The sequence below is a fragment of the Aplidium turbinatum genome, chromosome 14 (genome assembly GCF_918807975.1).
Source record: "Aplidium turbinatum chromosome 14, kaAplTurb1.1, whole genome shotgun sequence".
NCBI lineage: Eukaryota > Metazoa > Chordata > Ascidiacea > Aplousobranchia > Polyclinidae > Aplidium > Aplidium turbinatum.
Window position 1 is genome coordinate 2,376,413 of NC_137485.1, and position 16,807 is coordinate 2,393,219.

Sequence of the window (16,807 nt, forward strand, 5' to 3'; positions counted from 1 at the left end):
GCTTTCCAATCATGCAATCCTGGTTCGACTCCCGGCTTCAGCTGGTTGTTGAAAACACCACTCACCTCTACCCAGAGTGTAATAAATTGGGTGGGCGTAGTTGCTAAAGGAAAGGCGGCCGAGAGAAAGGAACTGGCCACCCTACTCTTGTTAATGCCGAAGGCTTAGTATAATGAGAACCTTATCTTCTCATCCCCTGATGCTTGGATCAAGTATGGGACTCACCTTTACTTTTTTTTTAATAGTATACAATTTTTTCATGTTGTTTGCGTATATATTTAGAAACTTAACTGACTTGAATGCTTTCTCATTAAAAACAAGTAAATTTTGGAGTTAAAAAAATACTATTGGGTGTAAAAAATGTTAACTTAAAACAAAGCCAAAAAAATGTTCAAGTGTAAAATGTCCGGTTGCTTCATTCTTCAGACTGCACTCTTAATTAATCATTCAATTTCAATAATAACAATGGACCAATAACAATACGATGTGTCTGGCTCTTGATATTGTTACTGACTATTAATATCCGCAGGTGAATTATTGTGAATACTTCCTTTTAATATGAATGGTTGGTTTGAATCTTTATCCCTGCACTGAGAAAGCCTCTGACCAATACCTTTGGCAGCATACTGATGCTTACTGATGTTCCGCATGCTATGACAAACACTTGTCATAGCACATGACTAGTGAACTGTTTTCCAAAACCTAGTCCAATTTGCTAAAACAGGTCGTTAATATCTACATTGTGAAATAAGCAAATTGTTCATGCTAGTTGGCATTGTGCCTTTTGTTTCAAACCATGAGTAAAATCATGAAGCTGAACAAGCCTTTAAATTGTTTTTCAGAGTTATATTTTGTGATAAAGTGGCAGTAACAGTGTTGTTTTTGTTGTGATCCATTCGGCTACGATGGCTGGCTTGGTAGATTTTACCAAGGAGGAAGATGTAAAAGAATATTTGGACAACACAGAGATTGAATTTATGTTTGGTTGTCATAAAGAAAAAAATAAAGACAGTTGTTACAGACTTGGAGAATTTTTAGAAACGATTCGAAAACGATTTACTGATGCCGCTGAAGTCTACAAGAACTGCTGTGAATCATTTGAGCTAGCAACATGTTGCTACAAACAAGGCCATTACCATATGCTGGGAAAAGGGGGAATAGAAAAGTCTGCACTCAAAGCGTACAAGGCATATTCTACTGCATGCCACCAAGAAAAATGCATGGATCAAGGAATAAATGACAGGATAGCTGCTGCTTGTTGCAACCGAGGCCTCTTGTTGGCTGGAGACAAAGATGTTCAATCAGCATTTGCTACTTCTAACAAAATTGATGAAAAAATGGATGATGCTCTTTACTCAGAGATGATGACGTCATTTGAAAAAGCATGCACCCTTAGAGATGGTGTCGGTTGTAATTTATTGAGTCAGGTTTATTTAAAAGGTTTTAAAGGAGAACACAAAGACATGACATTAGCTGCAAAATATGCTGAAGAAGCTTGTGAGTTGGGGGAGCCGCACGCCTGTCATAATCTAACCATCATGCACAAACGTGGGGATGGCGTGGCAAAAGATATCAATAAATCAAACGAATTTGCAAAGCGTCGAGATGAATTGCTTTCTGGTTCAGTATCATTAACGTTTGGTGAAGAATAGTTCATGTTTTTTTTATTTTTCTAGTCAAGTATTCTTGTTTAAATGATACGCATTGTCAATCGAACTATCAACTCTTTTTTTGAACCACTAGTTTCGTTGTTGAAAGTTCGGTAACATTTTACTGCGGCATGTTTGTGATGAGTTTTGTGTGGCAACAATTATTAACAACGTAATTTGTTAACAACAAAAGACAACTTGTGATGACTTAAAGGATGTGAAGTTTTGTCTTTGGTGATACATCGCAACCTTGCTCGATGAGATGATGCCTGATGAATGAGCCAACGAACTTGTTTTTCAAGTGATTGTTGGAACCGTTTTTTCGCTAAATAATTTATTCCATATCCTAAAATCTACTTACTGACATGCCACGGATTGTTTTATATGTGCCATCGTTTTAGTCCTTTTGCATATTCTTAGTTTTGTTTCATGAATTGTGTGTAAATGTGGCAACATTGCTTTTAAGTACATTTGAACTTCTTGAACAAATTTATTAATTAGGTTCTCGAAATTGCTTTGAACTTTGAAAATGTGTTTTCTTTAATTATTTTGCAGAAAATCAATTTCTTTCAATAGAAAGCATAGAACCTTTGAAATAAATTAATTATGACTTTTTGAATTAAATTTCATTTATAATCCGCTACACAAATATGCTTTTGTACAAGTCATGTCAGATTCTGTATTTTGGTCTCGGTACTTTTTGCTTGGCTTCTTTCAACCTTTCATTTCAATACTTTTGCTCCAAACCACTTTGTTTCTGATTATGTATTCTTTTGATAGGCGGCTCTGTATTTTACAATAAATAAGGTTGACATTCGATGTCATGAGGCTAATGGCAAGATGTGATACTTTTAATTTTGACTGTGCATGTGCTGGGAAAAGTTGTCAAGCAATTCCTTACTTCTACTCTACTGTTGCAAAATATTGTCAAATTTACAAACATGGTCGCACACAAAGTAACTTAAACAAGAATACTACATAAAAAGGGTCTGCTACTATTCGGTGAGTTCCTAACCTCTAACCCCTAACCCTAAAACGGCAATGATAATTAGGCTACGGTACCCGATAATTTAAAAGAAATAATTGAAAAAATCTTCGAATAGGAATCGGACTCACCGAAACGGGCCATTCCGACATAAAATACCACAAAAGTGCTCAATAAAATAAAACAAGAAGCTACTTCTTAATTCAAACAATAAATTATACCGGTACTATTAATACTACAAAAAGTGCTCGAAGCCAAGCATAAAAGCCAAGCAGAGCGTATTGCATCAAATATACGATAGTTATTACTTTCTAAAAGGGATATCATCAGAAGGTCTGTATTCAAATTGAACAAGGACCTTCTGATGATCCCCCTTTTAGGGTGGAACAGCCTGTGGATGTTTCAGAAAGCCATAACTATATTTGATGTACTTCTTAATTTATATATGAGTTTGCCATGGTTTTCAATTGAAATAGGATACTGCCATAATGCCTTACGCCAACCAGCCTACTTTAACACTAAGTGAACTCAGTGAGGACAATGTGAAATTTGTCGTTGAAGATACAGATCTTAGCACCGCCAACTCCATCAGACGAGTATTAATCGCTGAGGTAGGTTGATCTTTTGTGTGTTTTCGTTGACTATCAACATTATGTTGTTTGTTGCCCATTGTAACATCACACAGTATACTGTGAATCGCAGGTGCGACACAACAAACAGAGCCTGGAAGCAATGAGGGAATGAACATTGTCTTCATAAGCTTATGTGTCATCAACTCAGTTTGAGTGAATGAGTTAACATGTCTTGATTCCACAACTCTTCTTTTCATGAACACTTGAAAGTGGCATGTATGCAATGGTTAGCACCCTTGCGAATATCTTAGACTATCACACTCAAACAAAGATTACTTCATCTTCCCTTTCAAAACATGTGCTTGTTTTGATGCACTGATGCTAGTAGATATGACATCTTCTAGTGCCACGGGAATTATATATATACAAGTTTTTCATCGTAGAAACATACACAGGCTGTGCCAACATGCAATGTTCAAATTGATTGGAAGCCGATCTGCTAATTGTCAATCAGATTCGCTGGTGTTTGGAACAGTTGATAAATGTAGTCTTTGTGTGCGTGTATTTTGTGTGATTTGTGGTTACTTTTGTGCTAATGATACCATGCAACTTTTGAACTAAATTTTGGCATTTTATTGGAAGTCCAAAGAAAGGGTTTGTCATTTTTGAAAATGAGACCAGGATTGTTGCAGTAATTTCAGATTCAGTGAAAACTCTTAAACGATTTAGTTTCTTGTTTCTCTATTGTCATAACAAACAAAAATAGAGTGCATTTAGCCTGAAGTTTGGAATCAAAATTGCATTGGTATCCAGTCATAATCACAGGTTTGCATGTTAACAAGGCCGGTGTGTTTCAGTGGCGTCCGGTGACCATTTTTTGAACTTTCACTTTTTTAAAAAACTTCAAACACATGCTTGATTTGTACAGTGACTTTATATCATGGGTCTGCTACTATTCGGTGAGTCCGATTCGGTGAGTCCGATTCGGTGAGTCTGATTCGGTGAGTTCCTAACCTCTAACCCCTAACCCTAACTCCAAACCCCTAACCCTAAAACGGCAATGGTAATTAGGCTACGGTACCCAATAATTAAAAAAAAAAATTGAAAAAATCCCCCGTTAAGGGATCGGACTCACCGAATCAGACTCACCGAATCGGACTCACCGAATCGGACTCACCGAAACGGGCCATTCCGTTATATCATATCAGTTTATTTTGATATAAACAGCTATTTAGCAAACAACAACTTATTGTGTGTTTAAAGCCTGCTGAAAAAAGTGAATACCCAAAGAAATAGGCCTAGTCACCGTATACCGCTGGTGTGTATAGGATAGGTCGCTATGTGCTCCCACCTATCAATGAAGCTATTATCTGTGTAGGTTCCCACCCTCGCTATAGACTGGATACAGATTGAGGAAAACTCTTCTGTCTTGAATGATGAGTTCCTGTCCCATCGGATCGGTTTGATTCCCTTGACTTCTGACGATATTGTGGATAAGATGCAGGTAGAACGATGTTAGTGTTGGTTTAATTTGACAAACTCTTGTAGTTTTGATCATGTTTGAACTGAGATTTTTATGTCAAAGAGATTTGTTTAGTTTCACATGCTTTTGTTGTTGTCAATGAATAAGTTTTATTTTATTGTTGGCTTAAAATCAAATCGATCCCGTTGATGGCTGCTCATCCTTAAAGTCATGTCTCGAAGTAAGCGATTCTCTTAGGAATTCTTTCATCAAATTCCTCAGATCGGACATCAGGGTCGTGAATACTAAAAAACTTTCAAGTTACTTTCTTGATAATATTGTTCTCAAAATATAAAAACGTCAACATGGTCTTGGTAACGTTTATAAAACTCATTCCACTTTCCTAATGCCACCAACTGCACTCCCAAAACACATGTGAGATCATTAGAAGATCACTGGAGTTGAAGAAGTATCTTTGTCCAATGCGGCACTCGTTTTGTTCCGCCCACTCCACACCGACCAATCAACGTTGTTTGCTTCAGTACTCACGTGATTGCACTTGTGACGAGTTCTGTCCGGATTGTTCCGTCGAGTTCTACCTCGACGTGAAGTGCACGACCGAGGCCACGCGGCAAGTGACAACCAGAGACCTCATCTCCCTCAACCCAAAGGTGAACATCTCATTGAAAACTTTCAATTATGTTAAAATTTCGTAAGCATTTTAAATGTTTTTAATGCACAACTTCCCTAGGCAACAAATATGTTTACCCTATTTACAGTCCTAAGCACTCGATGCACCACAAGTATGTAACTATGTATGGGAATTTGTTTTATTCTAATTTAATTTGAAATTTCCCTGGTTGCAAGTCGAAGGTAGTTTTCAAAATTGTAGAAGACCTTGGTCATGTCCAGGCGTACGCCTTATAGTTGAAGATTCGTTGTCGTGTGTAGGTTGACTGCTATTTGGGTAATCCGCCAGCTGCGGCAAGCTGGCCAGATGAGATTTGCGGTATCCAATGTTTACCCCACCTTTTCTAGGGGCTTTCCCATGTGGGGTGGGCTGCGGGAAATCCTAAATAGGCCAGCCCAGACACGGGTCTTGGTACCGGAACCCAATGTCACTGCAGTTCATTGGGAGACGATCATCATAGATCCGCCGCCAATGTGTGAGACCGGGCTGGAGTAGGCTGGCGCAAAATCTCAAAAAAAAAATTTTTTTCTTTTAAATTTTTGTCAGTTTGTAATATTGTTCCTTTTGGTAAATGTATCTCCTACACCAAATTTTACAAAAAAATATTAACGTTTGACCCTGGTTCACCTGGTTTGAATTTTTTCAAAATATCGAATTTTCGCTTATCCCTAAAACTGCTCACTCGCTATCTTCTAATGCACTCTAGCATCTTAATGGACACAATAAGAGGCAGTAACACAAACTTGTAGCAAGCAAAGTAGTTTAATTAGCAATTCCATGAACACTGACACATGTATTACTCTCAAAATGTCGAATTCTACCACATTTCAGACATGATTTTCTTTGTGCACTCTTCACGTAGTAAATATCTAGTGCTTTCAGTTTCTTGAATCATTTGACGATGTTTATCGATTTTCACAGGCCAACAAAACTTTTTTATATAAAGACATGTGAGAGTCATTTTAAGGTATTTCGAGGCCCCTGATTCTAAAAATGCACTAAGTTTTCTCGAATTGGCTTTAGTTTTTGAGTTACAGCAAAAACATTTTTTTCGCAATTTTGAGCCCTTATAGATTTAACGTCGTGTCGTTTACTACATAGACAAAACTGGAAGTAATCCCAGGCACATTTCTGAGTTGTATAAACGCTATTTGGAACCAATCACGTTGATTACAACCCAAACAAACAGCTATTTAACGTTTACTGGCCTAGTAACAATCAAAATATGATGCGAAGTAAGCCTGAGGATACAAGATGTTGTAGAATATATAACTTGCGTTTTGCATTAATATATTTGTTGATTTCAACAGTGTCAGACTTACTAAGTAAGCTACTAAGTACAAACAAAATGCATACATTGTTTTGCTTAACAAACTAGACAAATAAACAAAACAAAGCTATCGATGAACAAACGCAACTCTTTATTATGATTGGCCTACTGAGCAACACCCATCAAGGTACGAAGGCCATTTATATAATTACAGAATACAAAGTTATGTTCTTCAGTAAAGTAGCTGCATTTATCCTTGCTGCGGAAGAACGTAATCTTGGCCTTGGAGTCAAGAATGCCATGTTGATCGAGATGAGGAGCCAAGATTGCAGCTACCACTTTTGATAACTAAATCTTTAACTACTACAGTAGGTGGTAGAAATGTTTTTGAGAAAAAAACTTGACTTTGCTCCAAAACATTACTGAAGGTATTGAGGTTACTCTCAGTCATGCCCGTTTTCCTATTGTTTCAAGCAAATCACCACTTGAAACTATAGAGAGGGCAAACAAAAAACAGAAATAGCAACGTCCATGCAATGACTGCCTTGCACACTCCATGTAAACATGATGTTCCAACTTCCTTCGAACATCCTCACCGTGCAGAAGTATCAATTTTCATGGTGATTCCACGGCTCTCTTTATGTCCTGGCACTCTGAACTTCTTAGCCTTGAGCCCAGAAACGGGTTTGAGTGCAATGTTTGCATACTTTAGGAGGAACCCAGGACTTATCTTGATCACCCAGCTTCATGTCAAAGTAATAATAATAATGCTTGTTTTTATATAGCGCTGTATCTATCGCAAAATGTGTTGGTCCTCTGCGTTGCTTCATGCAGAAAAATATATCTGGGTTGTTTGTACAGCATCCTACTTGTCAAAGGCATATTTTATTAGCCTATATGCCATTTATTTAGCCTATAGACCAGAAAAAAACTTTTTGCAGCAAAGACTTGGCCTTAGCAAAGGCTTGGAATAAAACTTCATTTGTACAAGTATCCATTTCAGTAGGCCTACCTTTTCAATATAAAGCTGCATTCATAAACACATGACTTTCGGGATATTTTCTTGTGATGTAGGCCTACTGATTCACAACTGTTTTCATTGAGTATTTATGTCTCCCTTACGTTAAACACAGTTCATTTCAACCTTTGCTTGCGTTTTGAACTTTCGTGCAATATGAACCAATTGAACTAGACAAGTGCAATTATGACATCATAATGGCAAACAGGGCTGAAAATAAGTAATTTGCTAATTGAATGCTTTTGAGAAACGATTTCAAAAATATTTTCATTGTCGAATATCTCGAAAACTAGAGGCAATTCGAAAAAACTAAGTGCATTTTCGGAATCAGGGGCCCTGAAATACTCTAAAATGACTCTCATCTTTTATGCCAAATTTTTTTGTTGGTCTACGACGTTATAGATTCACTGACTGCGAAAAGGCTGTAAAATCAACTAAAATGACACTAAAAGCATGCACTATTAGTGACTCTCAGACTTGGAGTAGGGTGAAGATGTTCCACGTGGAAGTTAACAGAGGAAGTGACGTTAAAATCACGTGGTCAAATTTTGAGAAATCCTCTCTTGAGATACTTCTAAACCACTTCGAAATTTACTAATTTTTCAGAAAAATTTCAGAATTTCTCCTTGGGTGAACCAGGGTCAAAGGTCAAAACCCAACAAAAATTTTTGGTTTACAAATATCAGTGAGCAAAATGGAACATTATTCCAAACTGACAAAAATTTTAAAGAATATCAAGGAAAATGAGCCACTCTAGGCTGGAGGCTTCCAGCTCTACCAAGCCTGCCCCCATTACGCATAATATCATCGCCATTGGGCTTTGTTCGGTCCTGGTCCAAATTGAGACAAAGGCCATTTGCTTGTGTGGTTGTTTAAGGTGGTCGTGACTATGCAAGGGCTATGCACACACTCTTGGCCAGCTCCATGTCCACTGCGGTCCAATAAGATCAGAACGTGCAGATTCAGGGGAATCGGTTGCAATGGGCTGCCGGGTGCTCTGTTCATTGAGGCCCGCCTTACAGGATGCCTGCCCATCAGACATTGCCCTCTTCCGCCAAAAAGAGATTGCCGTTGGGGACTTTTACGCGTGTCTATTAGCCCCAGGAGTTGCTAGGAATGAGCCTAGTTTTCAGCCTGGGTTCACCTCTACACCACGTTGAGGTATCTCCATAAGATGGGAGCTGATCAAAGTCAGCTCCCTAGACACTCCGATTTCATAGAGGGGTTGAAGATTAAGTGGACGCGAAGTCAAGAAAGCCAATCTTGGTGTCCTCCTTCAGGCATATCTTTAGTGTCTTGCCAAAGACACAGCCGCATGTTCTTGTGTGGTGTCGAATCCTGCTCGTTTATACATGCCGAGTCTTGTATTTCAACATTAACCTTCACTCCCCCTTTCTAAATAATAACATATGATGTCATAATAAGCAATTCATCGTGCATAGTGAGTAAAATTATGGTGAATGAAACAAACGCACTTTGCCACTTTCGGTTGCGACTATTTGTGATGGGGATCGTACTGTTTCCTATGTTTAGTGTCTGAGCCCTTTTGCTCTTGAGCTTATATTTTAACAAGTATTTCACTTTCCAGGTAGTTCCTATAACGTCTCGAAGTGGCGGAGTGGCTTCTGACTCTTATGGCGAACAAGACGACATCTTGCTCGTCAAGCTACGAAAGGGCCAGACTTTGAAGTTCAAAGCGTTCGCCAAGAAGGGATTCGGTGAGCCATCGAACGGTTGCTTCTTGTGAGGCCCTGCATTCACTTGTGGCGCTAGAAATGAACCTTACTTTGTCGACAACGTTTTTTTTTCAAATAGCTCGTTTATTAGTTATAACTAGGGCAACCAAAAGTCAATAAAGTCAAAATTTTTCTGCCTTGTTCAAAGTTTATAAAACGTCCAGAAACTAAATTTCAGGCTGACATGAAGAGAGGTTTCAAAGTTATCAAGTCAAAAAAAAGTCAAATTTTTTGGTTAGGTCAAAATTTTCTTTTAACGTAGTTTTTCTTCTCTCTATTGATATTTTATTAAAGCTACACAGATACTGATTTTTTGTTGCAATTTATGTTGCTATTCTGACGTAATAATCCATTTGTTGCAATTTCTGTGGTAATAGTCTTGTTTCGCCTTGCCAAATTGGAAAATGGGACGAGATGATATTTCACCACATTTATATAGCCTGCTGAGGAACTCCCAAGCAACTTCTGTATCAGTAGTGAGAAGTTTGTCCATTTTAGAAAAAAATTTGACGAGAGACAGGAATTTCAAAGGCGATAATGTGAAACATTACTTGATGTTGAAGTATAATACTGCAGAATCCCCTCAGTAATTTCGGGATATTTAAAGACACTCCATATTTATCTTTTGCAGTTTTTCGAGTGATTTTCGTTAGGCCTACATGTTCGTTAGCTGTGGTGTCATTGAGTCTTCCACATTTTTCTTTTATTTTATTAGAAAAAGAAGATATTCTTACCTTACGGTTTGATTTCTAACATGCTTTGTATTTCGCATTTGGGTTGCAAACGCAGAAAGTTATTGGTCAAAATTAGGTCAAAATTTGTAAATTATAAAGTCATAATTTTAAGTTTTTAGGTCAAAAATTTGGTTGCCCTAGTTATAACTGATTGCAAATACATGATTTTGTGTTTACGTTTTTAAACGGGTTAGATGGGATTGGAACCAGCATCCTATAAATTATATTCACTTCTGGTGAGGATAATTCTAAAGTGTAGATATGAAATTTGTCCGTTTTCAAATGGGATTGTCATAGGATAATTTGGTTTGTGAGTATCCGGCATGGTTATTGGTTAACCAATAAACTGGGATTGAACGAATGCTGTTGAGTAACTTGTTCTTTAGTGGTACCTCGGAGATGGAGTAATTGACTGACAAGAACAAAATCAAAGCACTGTGGTCTGTCAGATCAAGCTCTTAATCAGTGCACTAAAACAATTACTATTCATTTGGCGACACTTAGTGGATGGAACAATTAACAGACAGATCTTTTAAGCCGATACTTTATTCTGTCAAGCTCGATAATCAAATCTGTCTATACTGGGTCTGCTACTATTCGGCTAGTCGGAATTGGCTAGTTCCCTATTCGGCTACAGTTTTGAATTGTATTTTGTATTTTATTCCACAATATCGTTTCTTTTGCATTCCGACAAAGAAAAATAAATTGAAATGAAATTTAGCGCAAAATGTTTGAACTATTAAATTGAAATGTTTGCTCACATAAAATCGACATGTACATATCTTTCGTCACCGTCTGTATGCAAACTTAGCATATATTAGAATCTTCAACTATTACATAATTCTAAATCCAACGACGCCTTCTGTTTATTTAGAGAGATTTGTATTTTATTCCACAATATCGTTTCTTTTATAGTTTAAATTATCGAAGCTTTAGATGAGTGGGGTTTAGACCTAACCACTGAGATCTTAAAACTAACAAGCGAATTTTGTGTTTTATTTTACAATATCGTTTCTTTTAGAGATGCAGCAAACCCAAAATTTTTATCCGTACACCGCACCGCAACTGACTCATCTGTCCGCGCACCGCACCGCACACCGCAATTTATGTGGAACTTTGACACTGCACCGCACACCGCAAATTACAAAATTTTAAAAAAATATTTTAACGCGTTACTTTTTAAAAATTCAATTGTAGCAAAAAGCACCCATGGCATATAACTGGTAACCTACCAGTAGGCCTACAGTTGTGCACTAATTGGCTAGGCTAACCAGATCATATTCTCTTATCAGCAATGCATCTAAGTTCTAAGACATAATACAAACTATGACAAATAGAATGTTCCTGGATCCAGTATCAGGACTTTTAAACACTTTTTGTAAGCAATAATGCAATTTTAATGTCAGTGGCTATTTGAACTACACACACAAGAGTAAAACTTATAGCCTGAACTCACTGGGCTAACTGTTATAGTAACTAATGCTGTAGTTGCGCTAAGCCTGGTAACTGGGAGCTGAGCTAATCAGCTAGGCTATTAACCAAATACATTCGTACAGTTTCCCTGACAAGCCAGCCCCAAAACCCTGTCAACTGCAAGCCATTTGTATAGCTTTCCAGCTTAGGGTTTCCGAAGGAAAAAAAACTGATCCGTGTTTCCAATTTAAATTTGAAGTTTCATAGCTGATTTTCTTGAAAAGTTGAAAGTTTACGTTTACGAAAGTTTAATTTCTTGAAAGTTTACGCGGCGGCGCGGGTTTGTCATTTCTACCTTCCACGCGGTGCGGTACGCGTACGCGGCGCGGCTTGCATCACTACTTTCTTTTGCATTCTTGCATTTTATCCAGTGTTTACCTTTGAGTGTCTTTCGTTTAAAATAAGTGTTTTAGTGTTTTACATCAAAACAACATTTTTCGTGATTAACAATAGAGGTTAATGAGATAAAATCTCAGCGAAAACGTGTCAATGAAAAAAAGTCAGTTGCCAAATAGTCTGCTGGCGTTTATTGGATCAATGTAAAAATGACGGATTTTGCCGTCTGGGAAGGCACTCAAAGGTAAACACTGGATAAAATGCAAGAATGCAAAAGAAACGATATTGTGGAATAAAATACAAAATTTTCTAAATAAACAGAAGAATCGGACATACATCTCTCTGTTATCATTTTTAATGTAAAAATTCCTTTTGTGGTCCTTTTGTCTGGAACAAATCCAAACTGTGCTGTTGAAATTTCGATTTTAGTTTTGGTCTCAATCTCATCATCATGATTCGGAGTAAGATCTTTGTTAGATGATTCACAAGGCTAATTGTTCTGTGGAGTGAGCATTCTGTTGCTCCGATTTTCTTTGGTAAAGTTATGAATATGGAACGTACCATATCACTAGAGATGTTTCCGGTGTCATAAATATGATTTAAGATCTCAGTGGTTAGGTCTAAACCCCACTCATCTAAGGCTACGTTTACATGAGAGGCGAAATGAAAATGACCGAAATAAAATCTCAAAGCGGCGTGAAAAACTTTTTGTTCACATGGAATCTCGTTGCGACAGCTGTTGGTTTCGGGCGAAAGGAATTCTGTCTCTACACTACGCATGAGTGATTTTCGCGCCTGTTACTAGGCTACTGAGTAGGCTACTGTAAGTTGAAAAAATATACATAGCCTACAGCCCAACAACACCCACTAACCTATTGTATACCTTCATTTCTCTCTGGTGTGGTGTGTTGCATGATAAATTAATTAACTGCACACACAAATGATGGTATGTAATTGAAAGTTAATCTCTTGAAAGTGTAATACGGTACTGTAGTTTTCTACCAAAAAAACATAAATTTTACAATAAAACATGCAATTCCAAAGGGTACAGTCACCAGTACTGAAATAGCACAAGTATTTTCAAAATTCTTTTGGGTCAATAGACTGACATCACAAGTTCAGAGCCAATTTACTTGAGTTCTTCAAGAATGGACTAGCATAATTTATTGACTAATTATTTGCTCTTTATTAGTGCACCAGTCCAATGCGTGTCTCAAATGATTAGGCTACAGATGGCATTGACAATTAGTCATTGTGCTCAGTCTAAAAAACAGCCAACATTCTAGACTAGTCCCAGTTGAAAATGTAAATCATCATGACTACACAAATATAAAGCTATTGCACTGATGTAATGCTCAAGTTCTTCTTTTTTAATACACTTTGCAGCATATCTTTCAGAAATTGGGAGGATTGCAGATGGCTGGTTCATAATTGCTAATTACTCGCTAAAGCACATTCTAGAATCTAGACCGGTGAAAAAATTCTATTATTATGACTTCAAAAACAAAACTATTTTATTCATGTTATGTTCAAGTTCTTTTTACGTGCTACACTACAAATACAGTAGGCTACCAGTAGCCTACTAGTTAACTGAGTCACTGACTATAATCAAACTACTAGGGCTAATCTCATTGCTAGGATTTCATTGCGGCGTGTTTACATAGCCGCAACCAGTTGACATCGGTTTCATTTCTGTCAAAACTACCGATGTGAAATCCAGACCGCCATGAATCTCACTTCGGTCGCCGCGTGTAAACAGATTACGCGTCGCCCAAACGAACCGAAATGGAAATCTTTCATTTCGGGCGCAATGAAACCTCATGTAAACGTAGCCTAAACCTTCGGTAATTTCAACTATAAAAGAAACGATATTGTGGAATAAAATACAACATTCTCTAAATAAACAGAAGGCGTAGTTGGATTTGGAATTTTGTAATAGTTTAGGATTCTAATATATTCTAAGTTTGCATACAGACGGTGACGTAGGATACATGTCGATTTTATGTGAGCAAACATTTCAATTTAATAGTTCAAGCATTTTGCGCTAAATTTTATTTCAATTTATTTTTCTTTGTCGGAATGCAAATGAAACGATATTGTGGAATAAAATACAATTCAAAACTGTAGCCGAATAGGGAACTAGCCGAAACGGGCCATTCCAGTCTATACTGCCGTGATTCAGGTGGTTGTCGGACCACTCGGCATGCGACCAGACTTGGACAACTAGATAATTCTAGTTGTCTAATTCGATGAGTTAGAGCAAAACGTTACTAATTCCAATCTGATTTGGTAAAAACTTGTTTACTCTTATTCTACTTCTAATCTAGTCTCTAGTTTTGCTAAATATTCTAGTTTTTTTCAACAGTGTTTTTCAGCAAATACAAGGAAACCTCATGCAAGGAAAATGCAATAAAACGATCAAGATCAAAGTGTCATTCCATCGCTTAAGTAGCGAAGTTATTAAGAACTCGATAACTCATCAATTCATCTACATCACAATGTCTATTGTGACGTAAGTGGTTTTGGTGCAGTGATAGGGGAATGACACTTTGATCTAGAGTTGCCCATAAGTTACCATATTAGTGTTTTTATGCAAATAGAAAAAGATATGTGACGACTGCGTCAAACTAATTCTAATCTAGTTTAAATTCTACTCTAGTTTGCGAAAACTAGAATAGCTGTAATTCTAATGCTAATCTAATGTCAAAAAGTTAAAAAATTCTAGTTGTCCAAGTCTGCATGCGACAACTTCGCAAGTACATTTCAGCTGCTATCCAAGTCATCAAATGAGATTTTCATCTAGCATTGGACATGCTTTGTCATTGTTTGTTAAACTGAATTTGTTGACTTGTGACATGCCAAGTTTCGACTTGCCCAGTTTTATTATTTTCCTACTTTCAGCCTCTTGCTGGAATGTTGCTAGCAACTGTCACTTGCTCGATTCAGACATGGCCGATCAATGGTCAAATAATAACTTTTTCGTCTTGTCCAGGTAAGGAGCACGCAAAGTGGCAGTGCGTCAGCGCCGTCGCTTTCGAGTACGACCCTGATAACGCGTTGCGTCACACAACCTACCCGAAGCCGGAGGAGTGGCCGAAGAGCGAGTTTAGCGAACTGCTCGAAGACGATGACAAGCACCAAGCAGAGTAAGCAACCGAGCTGACTTTCACGAAAATTTTATTTTGTTAATTTGGAACAATGCGTTTCATCATAGCTGCAATAAGAGGTACAATATTCTAAAGATGCTTGCTTGTGGCACCGTGCGATGTATGAATCTTCCACCACAGCTTTAATGGCTTGCAATCCATATGTGATGTGAAGTTGTGCCCCAAGTGGTTGTGGCTTCACAATAATATAACATCACTGCACGCGCCCATCCAATCACGAGACGTTAAGTGTCGAAGTGAAGTTATTTCCGTGAGCGTGCGGCGATAGAAGAAGCGTGCGGCCTGCTAAGGAACTGCCTATTACATCACAATGCTTTAAATATTCATATTATGCCGTTGTGGGGTGCCTCACTTTTCTAGTATATGAAATACAGCAATATGTACGTAACTAATCGCCTGTGTTTCACAATTTCAGCTACGACCCCCACGGCGTACCGAATAAGTTCTTCATCAATGTCGAGTCAACTGGCTCGTTGAAACCTGAGAATATCGTCTTGAATGGGTTGGCTGTGCTCAAACGAAAGTTGAGCGACCTGCAGACCCAACTGAGCCATGAGCTGCAGCAGGAAGGACTAACAATAAACTGACCGCTAGGTGGAGACGTTGCTAACCACTGCAATCCTGAGCCATTGAGATGAGAGAAGCGATTGTTTTATGGCAAGCTGCTCATTATAGACATTTCTATTGTCTAACCGTGTAGATGTGCGCGACACTATCTGACCTGCAGAACGCGATACTTTTCGGACAATAGACCCGCTTACTATGGAACAAAGTTACACTTGCCAGCAACGGGGTCTACTCCCGCATGATAATTTTCGAACGACTGGTATTTTTTTCAACTCAAAGTTTTATCTGAGTATCCCATACATAGTTTTGTAATATGGCCAACCAAATTTAAGGCTGTTTTTGAATTAAATTTTACAGCAGGAAAATGAAGCGATCTTATTTTGTCGTAAGTTCCAGCTGTACCAGATGCCTCAACAGCAGCTGGTTTATTTTTCCCACTTACATCTGTTTCCTTCAAGTGCGTGTTTTATTAGCTAGTTTTTCCAACTCTCTTCTCCAATCAGCAAAACCACTATCAGGCTGCCGATCCAAGGTTTATAAAACACAAGACATGCATTTCAGATGTTTAGACTTTAAAACAGAGTTGTTGGTTTTTCAATTTCTTATGTATGAATCAAAAGATCAAGTGGAACTGAATTTACTTGTCACCGCATCAATGTGAAGAACGTAGCGACTTTTTTAAAACCAGCAGTTTAATTCGTGGCTTTATTAAAGACGACGCACATCGCATGTCAGGTTTACAGTTAAGTTTGTTCCGAGCTTGTGTCTTCACACTTACAAGTGCAGAAAAGCCACTTTCACTCAGACAAGTGGCCGATAATAGTAATAGGATGTAACTGGTACATTTGTGTATTACTATACACGTTCTTATTTAGATGAGAAATCGTTAGGAGGCATTGCTTCGAAGTCATCTTTGGTATTGAATTGCATCAGGAATTTGTCCTGTATTTCGTCTGTAGTAGGCTAGAATATCCACAACACGAAAGAAATTTCTTGCCAAATTTGAATCCGTCATTTCGGTTGGATCTCGAAAATATCTTTCGAATTTATTGTTTGAATGATGTCAGACGGGCTTTCATATCACCTTACAAATCAAACTTGCTTTTTCACAAAGGCTTGCGCCTAAGAGAATGTCGCATTGTTTCCC

General features: G+C 37.9%; 2 protein-coding genes across 2 annotated transcripts; both read left to right on the forward strand.

The window, feature by feature from the left end:
- Positions 1 to 849: 849 nt before the first annotated feature.
- On the forward strand, positions 850 to 2,429 carry LOC145783225 (cytochrome c oxidase assembly factor 7B-like). The gene has a single exon (XM_082595033.1). The coding sequence runs from the start codon at positions 906 to 908 to the stop codon at positions 1,650 to 1,652; it is 747 nt and encodes a 248-aa protein (XP_082451159.1). The 5' UTR covers positions 850 to 905; the 3' UTR covers positions 1,653 to 2,429.
- Positions 2,430 to 2,581: 152 nt separating this feature from the next.
- On the forward strand, positions 2,582 to 16,389 carry LOC145783224 (DNA-directed RNA polymerase II subunit RPB3-like). Its single transcript, XM_082595032.1, has 6 exons — positions 2,582 to 3,245; positions 4,585 to 4,710; positions 5,211 to 5,339; positions 9,236 to 9,365; positions 14,919 to 15,072; positions 15,509 to 16,389. The coding sequence occupies exons 1-6, from the start codon at positions 3,123 to 3,125 to the stop codon at positions 15,678 to 15,680; spliced, it is 834 nt and encodes a 277-aa protein (XP_082451158.1). The 5' UTR covers positions 2,582 to 3,122; the 3' UTR covers positions 15,681 to 16,389.
- Positions 16,390 to 16,807: the final 418 nt, after the last annotated feature.